At 42.7% G+C, this 13,827-nt stretch overlaps 1 protein-coding gene across 1 annotated transcript in view; it reads left to right on the plus strand.

Moving 5' to 3' along the window:
- Positions 1 to 882: 882 nt before the first annotated feature.
- PKD2 (polycystin 2, transient receptor potential cation channel) overlaps positions 883 to 13,827 on the plus strand; it is a 58,771-nt gene continuing 45,826 nt past the window's right edge. The window contains exons 1-2 of the mRNA XM_063108217.1: positions 883 to 1,477; positions 12,323 to 12,436. Of these exons, the coding sequence (XP_062964287.1) occupies positions 883 to 1,477; positions 12,323 to 12,436 (709 nt within the window). The remainder of the gene's footprint in view (positions 1,478 to 12,322; positions 12,437 to 13,827) is intronic.

The following is a 13,827-nucleotide window of genomic DNA, read 5'->3' on the forward strand; positions in this document are numbered from 1 at the left end:
TGCAGAGTCATGGTAAGTGTGTTCATGGTGTCCCAGCGAGGCAGGGCAAGGGGCTGGTTTTAAATGAAACATTCTCAATTCAAACAAGTTAAATGTGTTCATTGGACTGGAAATGAAGTTCTGGACCTGGGGCCTTGTACTCAGAGGCCAGTGCTGGCCGGGGGAATGAGGTCTCGGCGGGAGCACCGGCCATCTGAGGTTCCAAAGCCGAATCCTCGGGATCCCCACAACGCCTGGAGAGAGAAGCCAACCAAAGACTGAAAAAACCATCCAAAAAGCAGCAGAATCTCGGGGGAAAGAGGGCCGCCAAATGCAAAGCAAGTCCGCGTTAGTTTGTCGGCAGTTTCCAGGTGAGGGAAAGAATCTTTGCTTCTGCTGGAGACTTCAGCTCAGGCTGGATTTTGCTAATTCACACCATCCCCCAAAAGGGTTCTCTCTCTCCCTCTCTACTTTGGTTAATCGAGGCTGGCGATTAACCGGGACCCAAGCGTTATCTCGAGGTCGCAGGCAACGACAGCTCCAGGAGCCCCTTGCCCGCAGGCGGGCGGGCCAGCGACTCCCTCCTTCCTCGAACGGAATGTGGGCGCCGGCGCCCGCCCCGCTCCTGCTCCACTCGGAAGGCGGGCCCGGGCGCCTCTGAGCGAGCACGCCGTTCCCGGGGGCGGCTTTCTCGCCCTTCCCCAGACGCGCGCCCCGGCCGCTGGGCGAGGCGGGGCGAGGCGAGGCGAGGCGAAGGGAGGGGAGGGGAGACGGGCCGAGGGGGCGGGCGAGGGACGCGGGTCCGCGGGGCGGTCGGGGGCGGGGAGCAGGAGGCGGCGGCCCCGGGAAGAAAAGAACATGGCTCCTGCGGCGGCCGGCGCCGGGCGCCAGTGAGCGCGAGCGATGGTGCACTCGAGCCGCGTGCAGCCGCAGCAGCCCGGGGACGCCAAGCGGCCGCCGGCGCCCCGAGCGCCGGGCCCGGGCCGGCTGATGGCCGGCGGCGCGGCTGCGGGCGCCGGCCTCGCCTCCACGGGCGGCCTCCGCGAACCGAGGGGCCTGGAGATCGAGATGGAGCGCATCCGGCAGGCGGCCGCGCGGGATCCCCCGGCCGGAGCCTCGGCCTCCCCTTCGCCTCCGCTCTCGTGCTCCAGGCAGGCGTGGAGCCGCGATAACCCGGGCTTCGAGGCCGAGGAGGAAGAGGAGGAGGAGGTGGAAGGGGAAGAAGGGGGAATGGTGGTGGAGATGGACGTGGAGTGGCGCCCGGGCAGCCGGAGGTCGGCAGCCTCCTCGGCCGTGAGCTCCGCCGGCGCCCGGGGCCGGGGGCTGGGAGGCTACCACGGCGCGGGCCACCCGAGCGGTCGGCGGCGCCGGCGAGAGGACCAGGGCCCGCCGTGCCCCAGCCCGGCCGGCGGCGGGGACCCGCTGCATCGCCACCTCCCCCTGGACGGGCAGCCGCCCCGAGTGGCCTGGGCCGTGAGGCTGGTTCGCGGGCTGCGAGGTAAGAGCGCGACCCGCAGCTGCTGAGGCACAAACCAGAACTGCCCGTGCCGGCCGCGGCCGTCGCCCCCGCGAGCAGCTTTCCCGGGCTCTACCTCGCACCCCTGTCTGCATCCCCGCCTCCCTCTGAAGCGCATTCCCCACCTCTGCTAATGATGCTCTATTTCCCGCGCCCAGCGCCGATTTCCATCGCGCCCTAGTTGCTGCGAATTGATTGGCTACCTCTCTCTTTAAGATAGGTCCACATATTCCCTTTTACTTCTGAAAATAAGTGAAAGCCGTATTGTAGTGAAAAGGTACATCTGGGGATTGTTTTTCTCGGAGGGGAAAAAAATGAATATTACTTCTAGTAAAACTGATGATGGTTGCAACTGCATATTTGCTAATGTCACAAAATCAAAATGAAAATTGTATACTAGCACCCCTGGTCTTCCTCTGGTCTTGATGCTGCATTGTTCCTTCCCTCAGCCCGGTCTGGAAAGGGTGACAAACAGTACTGTGTTATCCAAGTTGTGGTAGGGATGTGGTTAGGTTGTCATTGATGATGTTGTTTTGGTGATGTTGTGTGTGGTTGTTTAGGGGAGTGGAAGCTGTCAAGAGCACCACGAATAGAATAATGTCTGTGAAAACTGTTATTTGGCCATTTCTAATTCTAGGCATTTTTCTAAAACAGTTGCAAAGAAAAGGTTATATTGTTTTTTTTAAAAAAAAAAAACCTTGGAAGCTTGTTTTTAAATAACTAATGTTCTTTGAAATTCCAACAAAAGAATGAAGTCACCAGATCCCAGCTGATAACATTTGTCAGAGTTCAGTGCATCCAACTCTTCAAAAGGCAGGAGAGGAATTTTCAAGTTTGCCAGTGCCTGGTAAGAAGACACTAATTTTCCAGTAGCAGATGGAATCCTGTTTTTACAAAGTTTTGTCAGAGACATCCTTGGAAAAGTACTGCATTTGCTTGTACCATCCAAATTATTTTAATGTTCAGTTTTAAGAGTTGCCATCCTCAGTTCTTTTGAAATGTTCCCTGTCCTTCCTTTTCTGTCAGTTTTGAAAATATTGCACAAAAACTGTCCAGGTGTTGTCACAGCAACGTGATTAAGAGCAGGTCAGGCCTAGACTCAAATCTCAGTTCTGCCACTCACTGGCTGTAGGACCTTGAGCAAGTTACTTAACCTCTCTGATCCCCAATTTTTGCATCTATTAGAAAAGAGATAATACTTAGTTCTTGACTTTTTGGGAGACTTAAATAAGACATGTAAAATGGGTGGCAAGTCTTTGCCATGTTGTGAGCTTCATAAAGATTATAAAAGTATACGTTTTGGAACTTCTTTGACATAAATGCTTATATTTAATTTGATTCTGGACATGGTGTTGAACAAATATCCTGTTTGGATAACCTGTGTGAGTAGATTAGTAAAACACTAATACTTCAGAAGGTTTAAAACTGAATTAAGGCAAATTATATATTATTGTTCAATATTTAAAATGAGTTTTTAAAAATATTCACTAAAGTGAGAGAGTTTCTTATAAGTTAATAAATAATGGTAAGTCACATGATCCTTTTAGTTCAGTTTAAACATTTAATAACATACTTAACCTCGTTTGAATAAACTCAATAATGGAATATAATGAAATGAAATATATGTTTTTATATGAGTGTATATACAAATTATTATTTTTAAAGAAAAATCTAAGGGACTTACAATGAATAAGCTCATAGTCTTTAAAACCTCTAGTCAAGCCATATCAATGACTAATTAATTGGAGAGCATACTTGAGGGAAATTTTTAATTATAGAAAATTTTTACATTTCACTTATTAATCTCTTTTCTGAAGAAAAATAGCTGACATTCTTATCACTTATTAAATAAGCGACATTTGTTAAGTATTTAGCCCCTACTGTGAATATAGCCCTGTGCTAGCTGTTACAAAAAGAAGTAAACTAGAATAGCACATCACTATTTTCTTCTGGACAGAAACCCAGAAAAGTAAAATAAATAACCATGAACATGTTGTGATTTTTTTTTGCCTCTTCAGATACTAATGACAGAAATCTTACAAGCAGTGTGTAAACAGTGCCCTAGAATCAGAACAGGAAGTAACTTTTGCAATTTCTAAGGTAGGGGACTGGTCAGAAGCTTCTCCGGAGGTTTCCCACCTTTGAATTTATACAACATGCCCAGGCTTCCTGAGTCTTTCCTCCTTATTCATAAATGAAGGAGTTGAGCTGAATCTCCAAGGTTCCTTCTAGCCTCAACGTGCTCTGGGTTGTTGTTTAATGACATGAATCCAAAAGGGAGAAAAAAAGGTCATTTTTGCTGCTTGGATGGTAGATAAATCTATCTTCTTAGCAGAAGTAAGTACTATCTAACAAGAAATGTTTGAGGCTTGGTTGTGGAATGAATTTTTTCTAACCAAGGCACTAAGAATGTATCTCTAAGTATTAGGAAGCAATTGAAAGTTGAGCAGGAGCAGAACCTGCCAGAAGGGAGTGTGAGTCAGCAGTGTGGCGTGCAGGAGAGCTTGCAGAGGGAGACTCAGGCAGGAAGACCCAGCAGCAGGCAGCCAGTGAGGAGGTAGGAGGTGATCAGGCCTGGACCAAAGGAAGCAAAGGATGGTGGCAAGATTTAGACAGTGCCCCAGACTTAATGGTATCCCCAGCTCTCTTGTTTACTCTTAGCAAACTTGTGTTAAGTGCAGAGATAAAATGTGGCACTCTACTTGAGTTACCAAATCTGAATTTCTGAAGTTGAAAGTTTCATGGATGTATCACCTTGTTAAAGTTGGTTCCAGTTTGTTATTTTAGACATATTCTTGAGCTTTTTTTTTTTTTTTTTTTTTTTCCCTGGAGAAACCGCAAAGTACTAGCTGTATTGGTGAGGGTGGGCCAAGTGCCCTGAAGATTAAGAAATTAATTTCTTGCTCATGTAACATTTCAAAGAGGGTATTCGGGTTAGGAGCAGCTCTCCTCCTTGTGGTTATTCGGGGAATAACCCAGGCTCCTTCCCTGGTGTGGCTTTCCCAGGGCCCTATCCTCTGCATGGTCGAGGCTTAATGGCCACATGCAGGTTCTGGTGGGAAGGCTTGTCTCTACTGTTGTCTTAAAGGCCTTCTCCTGGAAATGGCCCACATCACTTCCACTCATGCTTGCTCTGTTGGCAAAGTTCTTAATCACACATCCAAGGATACGTGCAAGGGAGGCTGAAAAATGTAATGTAGCCATGTATCCAAGAGAGGAGAAATGGATTTTGTAGATAACCAGCAATCTCTGCCACATAGTGCTAGAGCTCCAATGAAATAGTAGGTCTACTCGTATTTTTCCTAAAGTAATGAGACCTTGACATTGAAATTGGTGTGCTGTTTTTTTCTGATAAGTGACCTCCAACACAGACTTTTCTTAACTTGCATTTTTCCTCTCTTCCCTTTTGACATCTAAAGGGGAGCATAAGCATATTCAGTTATTGGAAAGGTTATTGAGACTTGGAAAAGATCTGAACTTGGCTGTAGTTGATGGTAACACACAGAAACTGCCAACCCACCACTTTCAGTAGCAGCTCATGATAGTCCACAAACAATGACTGATTAATTTAGCCTGTTCTGAGGCTTCAGAATTCAGTCTTATTTCATCACCAGCAGAGCATTAACCTAAATTAGAGGTCTTTCAACCAAGGTGGTGGGGGGGAGGGGCGTTTTGCCCTCAGGGAACTTTTGGCAATATCTGGAGACATCTTTTTTTTACAACTGGGGGAGCAGGGGTTGCTCCTGGCATCTGCTGGGAAGAGATCAAGGATGTTACTAAACATCTACAATGCACAGCACAGCCCCCCCTACACACTACAAGGCATTATCTGACCCAAAATGCCAGTAGTGCAGAGGTTTGAAAGCTTGCCCAGTCTCAGTTCCAGGTGTGGTGTTAAAAAAGAAACACAAACAAACAAAAACTTTTCCAAGACTTAAATTGAATAAGAAATAATTTATTGCTCACTGTGTGCCAGGCACTGTGTTAAACTCTTTATGTACATAGATTCATTTTCTCCTCCCAACACCCCTGTGAGGTGAAAAGCACCATCATTACCATTTTATGGATGGAAGAAACTATGGCTTTTAGAGTTTAAATGACTTGCCCAGGGTCACACTGTTAAATGTTGGAATTAGGATTTAATTCCAGGCATTTGAGCCCAAAGACATTCTTTTCCACTATACCATATACCTGTAGTGCCCAAACCTAACTTTAGCCAGCAATTTTTTACATTTTTCTTACTTTGTAAATATTTATTCATCATATCAACTTAGTCTATGTATAGGGCTGCTTGCCTTTCCTATTTACATATTTTTAATTGTGGCAAACTATAACATAAAATTTACCATTTTAACCTTTTTTTTTTTTTAAGGCTAGTCAACATTTTAACCATTTTTAAGTGTACAGGTCAGTGGCATTGTGTTCATTCATGTTATGTGAATGTGCTTAACATTCATGATTTATTTCCAGAACTTTTTCATCGTCTCAAACAGAAACTCTGAACTCATTAAACAATAACTCCCCTTTCCTGGCTTGCCCCAGCCCCTCCTCACCTCTATTCTACTTCCTGTGTCTATGAATTTCCCTATTCATACCTGATAGAAGAGAAATCAGACAATATTTGTCCTTTTGTGTCTGGCTTTTTTCACTTAGCCTAATGTTTTCAAGGTTCATCCATGTTGTATTATATTTCCAAACTTTATGACTTTTTATAACTGAGTATTTCATTGTATATGTATGCCACATTTTGTTTATTCATTGGTTCATGGACATATGGGTTTTTTCCACCTTTTGGCTAATGTGACTTTTTTACTCCATCACTTCTTTTAACTTTTTTATTTGTACCATAATCTTGAACAAATGAGGTTTTGTATTTTCATTACTGGGTTGTTTTTTTTTTTGAAGGATTGCTATTGTTTGGGAAACAATTGTACATAAGTAATTGCAATGCCACGTCCTGCCAAAGAAGAGAGGATCAACTCAACCTGGGGAGGTCAGAGAAGGCGTCCAGAAGGAGTGAACTTGGGCTACATTTTGAAGAGGGAGGGGATTCAAGGAGGGAAAACAGCAGGAGCAAGACCCAGCAAACCTATAACCCACAAAAAAAAATACCAAAAGAATTGGTACTTTTTCCTGAAGGCAGTTGGAGCCAGTGGGGGCTTCACGCAGGGGGCTGAGATGATCACAGTCAATATGAAGATGACTCTCACAAGAGTGTACAGGACAAGGTCAGGTGGATAGCACTGGTGGCTGGAAGGCTAAGTCTGGAAAGGGCTGACCAAGAGAGGGGCAGGGGATGGGAGCTGCAGCCAGGCGTGGGGGCTGCAGGCAGACCTGGGAGCTGGAGTGGGAGGGAGCTGGACTGAAGAGAGACAGAAATGACAGAATTGTTAGACCAACTCCATGTGAGGGATAAGAGGAGGGCCTGTTCTGGGGTGAAACCCAAATTTCTAGCTTGGTACCATTAACCCAGAAGAAAGAATAAGATTCTAGAGAAAGCAAAAGAAAACCTTAGTTGTAGGCATGTGAGAGGGAGCTGTCTGTGGAATATGCAGGTGGTACTATTTGCTGTAGCATCTACTTGTCTTCACCTCAAGAGAGGGCTAAGAATTTGAGAGTCAGGGGTCAGTGTCATGTAAGGTCGCATCTGACTTTTATAGAAAATGGGCCAATAGTAGGAAAAAGTCATTTCCCTCTTTGAAGGTGTCCCTACGGTTCAAGTGAATGTTCGGAAAGATTGTATTCCTCTTTCTAAGTAAGGTCCATATGTGTGTCTTAACACAAAAAGAGGATCCTTTCATGATGTAAATATGCTGAGAATTTGGTTAGGTTATTCACAAGGAAGATTTGGATGTTTACACCATTCTGAAATCTGGACCACCAGGCCTCAGAAGTGGGACATTTTACAGATTAGGACTTGCTTCTCAAGCTATAGACAAGCCTCTTTGAAGCATTCTAAGTGCTTTACAAATATTTCTAATTCCCAGGATAACCCCACAGAGAGGAATCCTTACTCTGTTTTCAGATGAGGAAATGGAGGCTCATGGCGTTAGGTAAAGTCTCACAGCTAAGCCCTCAGTTAAACACAATTTGACTCCAAAGCCCTGAATTGCACCGTGTTATGAACAATAAGTCATAGGAGTTTAGTACATTTCAAGATGGGACAGGGTTAGTGTGAGGCAAAAGATCCACACTGAACCTTTTGACCACAGAACTGAAGTATTTATAGATTAGACGATAGGATGGTTGCGATTAGTTTCAAAATAATTGCGGAGGAATGGGCAAGGGTTTAGATGAATCAAGATTGGCATTGGGGCTGGCCAGTTAGCTCACTTAGGCCAGCATTTTGCTGGTAACACCAAGGTCAAGGGTTCAGATCCCCTTACCGGCCAGATGTCAGAAAGAAAGGAAAAAAAAATTGGTATTGAGTTGATAATTATTGGAGGTGGGTAGTAGATATATAGGTTCATTATATCATTCTCTCTTTGTGGTATTTTGATATTTTCCAAAATAAGAAGTTTTTGAAAGCATTTGGATAAAATAGTTGGGGAAATGGTATTATTTTTCAAAGTCAACTATGTTTGTAATGATGGGGCTCAGAAAATGATATCCCAAAGTGAAGGCCTCAGAAGCAGCCTCAGAAACAAAGTTTCTCTCTGACATTCTCCTGCCATCCTATCCCTTGTCCCTCATTCTCCCCTGATGCAGGTCATAGAAACTACAATCTCTTTTCCCCGAGGTGAGTCATAGAAACCAGAACCCCTTTTCCCCAAAGCCAACCATAAAGCCTAAAAATATTACTATAACATTCCCTCTGCCTTTCTGTGTAACTACTGGCCATAAAGAAATTCAGCCCTCAGGGGCCGGCCCGTGGCTCACTGGGGAGAGTGCGGTGCTGATAACACCAAGGCTGCGGGTTCGGATCCCATATACGGATGGCCGGTTCGCTCACTGGCTGAGTGTGGTGCTGACAACACCAAGTCAAGGGTTAAGATCCCCTTACCGGTCATCTTTAAAAAAAAAAAAAAAAAAAAAAAAAATTCAGCCCTCATTCCAGAGAGGTCCTGCCTCATTCCCAGGAAGGAAGAATGCTGCAAAGAGAAGCCAAGAAGAATCTGAACAGACGGGCCTTGCTGGGTTTCCCCCCTCAGTTTATTAGCATTAGATCATACTCTTTTTGTCTAACCACATTTCTACACAGCTATCCCTGCTTCACTGAACCTAAGCATAAAATAAGACAGCTTCCCCTGTATTTTGGGGTCTTCATTCTGAAGGCTCCTGTGTCATGTAAAACTATGACCAAATAAATTTGTTATGCTTTTCTCTTGGTAACCTATCTTTTGTTATGGGGGTGTCAGCTGTGACACTTATGATGGGGAGGAAAGGGATCATCGCCTTTCCACTCCTATGGGGACATCTTTTGTGCTTGGGACTATCTATCACAAAGATCCGTTATATTCATGTTAAGAAGTAACACTGTACAGAGGAATACCCTGTTTAGATGATGTGCTTTGACTTTGGGGCTTTGGCATCAGACAAGCCCCTTCTTAAACATAAAGAAAGTTGGATAATTGCCTGGTGTCCCCAACATTCCTTGCTCTCCCTAACAGCTGGAGATACCATATATACTGAACGTGAGTGCCTGGGATGCTGGGCAGGTGCTGAGGCCATCTCCTAGAGCAATGCCGAGCAGGAAAGTGGGGTTGAAGCACCCACAGGGAGCCCCCACCAGGGAAATGTCTAGTAGAGCCAAGGCAGCGGGACCACCATGGAGACCCCAGACTTATGGAGCTACCAGAGTGGAACACCAGCCTGGAAAAGTTGCGGGCACCAGCGCAGCCCACTGGGCTGCACCTGGCAGAGCTGTGGGAATGAGGCTGCCTGATGCTTTGGGGGCCCAAATGCCCAGTTGTGCCCAGGATGCGGGACTTGGAGTCAAAGAACATTATTTTGGAGGTTTAAGACATAATGTCTGCCCTGCTGGGTTTCGGACTTGTTTGGGGCCTGTTTTTCCTTTCTTTTGGCCTATTCCTCCCAGTTGGAATGGGAATGTATACCCAATGTCTGTTCCACCATTGTATCTTGGCACTAGATAAATTTGCTTTTGTTTTTCAGGTTCACAGCTGGGAGGACTTTTGCTTTTGGTCTCAGATGAGACTTTGGACTTTGGACTTTTAAGTTGGCACTGGAGCAAGCTAAGACTTTTGGGACTGCTGGGATAGAATGATTGTATTTTGTATGTGAGAGTGACATGAGTTTTGTGAATGATGGAGTTTGGATGTGTTGTCCCCTCCAAAACTCATGTGGAAATTTGATCTCCAATGTGGCAGTGTTGGAAACTGATTGAGTCATGGGGGCGGATCCCTCATGAATGGATTAATGTTCTCCCTGGGGGAGGGGAGATTAATGAGTGAGTTCTCACTCTATTAGTTCCCATGAGAGCACGTTGCTTAAAAAGACCCTGGCACCTTCTCTCTCTCTCTCTCTTGCTTCCTCTTGCCATGTGATCTGCTTGTACCCACTGGCTCCCTGCCACTTTCCACCATGAGTAGAAGCAGCCTGTGGCCTGTGCCAGATGCAGCTATCCCAGAATCGTAAGCCAAATAAACCTCTTTCCTTTATAAATTACCCAGTCTCAGGTATTTCTGTTATAGCAACACAAAACAGACTGAAACAGCAGGTAATCCCACCACAACTGGGACAATTGTAGGAAAAGACAGCGGTTGATTTTGAACAATGCTGCTACTTTGGACAGGAGCTCCATCCTTAACTGTTCTTATCCTATCGGCTCTGCCAAACATGGGGAGTAATTGGCTACAGGATAACTTTTTCTTATTTGAGGATACAGGCATTTCTCACCCATCAGAATGTAAAGAGGTCCCTGTGTTCTAAGATCCACCCTACATAAACACCCAGTGGGGAAATGGGATGAAATTTGTAAAGCAGTAAATGTTTGAAGAGATAGGTAGAATAATTTAGAAAAGGTAAACATATAAAAGTATTTTATATAAAAATATGGATAAGGGGACTTGTTTCATTTAACATGTTTCTTTCAAGGGCTAGAATTAAATTGCCATAAGCCATTGCAGATTTAGCTTGAATAAAATTTGATAGGGGTTTGTTTTTTCTACTTACAGGACAAGCAATACCATTTGTAAATATTAAGAACCATGACTGTTCCTTAGTGCATAATTGTTTATAAACCATGGGAAAGAATGAAATCACTGACCAAGTGAGGCAGGGAAACAGTCTTTCCTGGTGATAAAGAGACCAGCAATTTCTACTTACATGTATATTTTAGGCCTGGCCTCCCAAAGTAATCTACCCCCCAAAATGATGTGTTTGTGTCCAGGGCTACTGAACCTAATCCTTGACTGCCTCTGTGTTATTCTGAGTTGTAATCTTCCATGTCATCTAAATTTGTAATAATTCTTTCATATGATAGAGTTTCAGTGAACAAACATTCTGCTTGCTGCATTTCTTCTGAGTGACTAATTCCCTGACAAGTACCAGATCTTGGCAGAAGCAGACCTGGTCATAAGTTATGCTCCACTCTCAGTGTGGCAAAACCTATGATGCGTAACACAGTGTCTTTGAATTCAGATGCTGACTTTCCTAAAGGAAATTTGGGAGGGAAAAGAAAAGGAAATATCCAAATTTAGAAGGAGAATTAATGTATTATTATAGGACTTAAAATATATGCAAACACTGGTGATGAAGTCATTTCTTTAAAGTAGAAGACCATATACTATTCTTCCCTTTTCTCTCTGTGGCTTGATTGTTGCTTACGTGGCCGTGTGCATTATCGAAGGAGATAAAGTCTCCTTTAACAATGTGGAATAACATTGTGAGACAACTTGCAGGAGCCAGGTTGTTTCCATTAACAGCCGACCTAATCTAACTGAAAGGATTGAGAAGTTTGTCTTTTTTGGAAAACGCTGGAGTTCTTCCAAGTAACCAGCAATGTGACTTTACCGCGCTGTTCATTAATGGGGCTTTAGATGGCTACCATGTCAGCCTGCTGGCTGAGTCCAAAACTGCGGTAACTCTCTCCAGCAAACTCACGGAAGGTTATGTCATCTTCACTTGGCCAGCCCAGTGCTTTTTCCATCTGCTAAAATATACAACATGCTTGCTAATTTTACTCTTTCTCTAAAGAGAGAGGGAGAAGTTGGATGAGTTGTTGCTTTTAATTTAAAAGTATATGTCAGTCAGCATTTAAAAAATCTGTTAAGCTAAGCATGCTTAGTGTAGTGAGTCACTATGGAGTTTCTTATAGGACAAAGATGAGTACAGAGAAGCTTTTATACCAGTGTGCTAGAAGCTTGATAAATGTCTCCATATTGAAATGATGCTCCAACCAGGACTTGTTCTCATCAGGGTGACCTAAAAGCTATCATTTGCAATGTACTTCACATCGTGTAGGTTTAGTAGTAGGATACTTCCAAGTTGTATCCTCCCCCAAATAAGAAGAGCTTTGTGTTATGCACAGTTATTTAACTCCTCTGTTAGGGCTGTCCTCATTTCCTGTTCTCTTTCTAAATTTTTACTGATATATTTGCTAATGGGTTTGGGAGTTTAGAAAATGATTGAATAGTTGCCATGTGTTTTGCACGTTTGTGGGGACAGTAGAGCCTGATGTATTCTTAAATAAAGATACTCCTACTAAACCAGTTTCTCAGTTGCATTCAGAATGTGCTTGTATATATATTGATCTCTTTTACAGATTACACTATTATTTTATGTTTTTCCCCCCTTTTTGCCATTCATAGAATTTCTTAAATAAAATGACATCTTTTTTTTTTTTTTCCCATTATTATTTTAAAGGTCTCTGGGGAACAAGACTCATGGAGGAAAGCAACACTAACCGGGAGAAATACCTTAAAAGTGTTTTACGAGAACTGGTCACATACCTCCTTTTTCTCATAGTGTTGTGCATCTGTAAGTAGAATGTTTCCTTCCACATCATGGAAAAGTTTTAAAAATATTTGACCTGTCAGAATCATAATTAAAAAGAAGTGTATATGCACCAGAAGGGTCAATTTAGAAGTTCTCTTCTCAGCTTTGTTTTCAGTTCTAATTTTGAATTTGGTAATGTTCCCTTCTATCATCTGGTGAACATTAATTAAAAATCAGCATTATCTGACTGGGCCAGTTCATTGTCAGTTGTGACCATTGTCACTGTGAGATGCACGTGGCAACCTGCCAGACCTGAAGAAACCAAGTAAAAGGATTTTTGCATTAGATTGCTTAACAATAAATATAGTGTCACTATTGTTAGATCAATTAATATAAATTCTCCATAAGAATTATTCTCAGCAAAATGATTTCCCAAGTTGAATTTTCAGGAAACACAAATAATGTTATTTAATATTGCTTTTTCAAGTCATTTGCCTCAAAGTCCAGAATATGACAGGCTATGGGTTTATCCTCTGAATGAAAGCATGTTGGATGATGGGTTACTGTCATGTCCCCTCTAAAGCCTCTTATGAGAACAGATAAGAAAGCAAATTTATGACTGTCAGGATCTCTTACCAAACTCCTCTGAGTTCATTCTTATGTAGTGAACACTGAAATGATTAAAAATTAATACCACCTTTGAAAGAGTCCCTTTTTTTATATATGGAAAAAATCAGAATTTAATCAATACTTTAATAATGCCATTTTTATTACATTAAAACTGACCACCTTGAATTTAATTAGGTGCTAAAAGCTTCCTTGAAGACAATTTTTCAAAATTTACTAGATTTATAAAAAAATAAAAAGATTTTTAAGTTGAACATAAAAGATGAAGGAAACATTTAATTTTCTCTCTTTGTAGTTTTAATAAATTGAAATATTGATTTATTTAATACCCCCACACTGGTTTTTACTAGTACTTGTAAGCTCTTGATAAGCTTACTAGATAAGACAGGGCATGTCTTCTTTTTACGTTTTCTGAGCCTTTGCCTACACAAGTGGAAACTTAAGAAAAAAAGAAGTTACTTAAGCTGAAAACTATATATATATATGAACATCATCTTCTCATTTTTTTCTTACCAGTTTTCTGAAATTTTCTGTTATTTGTTTAGGAATGGAAGTCTCATGCTTATAAAAAGTACGTTTTTTTTTTTAAATGAAAAATGATGTTCTTATTTATTTATTAAGTAAGCAGCTTTACTTAGGTATAATTTACATGCCCTAGAATGTATTCTTTTAAATATCCAATTCATTGATTTCTTTTTGTAAATGTCTAGAGTTGTGCAACTGTCACAATCCAATTTTAGAGCATTTTTATCACCTCGAAATATCCCCCTATTTCTTTATTATCTGCATTTGAGAGAGTCAGTCCC

This window comes from Cynocephalus volans, chromosome 9 (genome assembly GCF_027409185.1).
Source record: "Cynocephalus volans isolate mCynVol1 chromosome 9, mCynVol1.pri, whole genome shotgun sequence".
In the NCBI taxonomy this organism is placed as follows: Eukaryota; Metazoa; Chordata; class Mammalia; order Dermoptera; family Cynocephalidae; genus Cynocephalus; species Cynocephalus volans.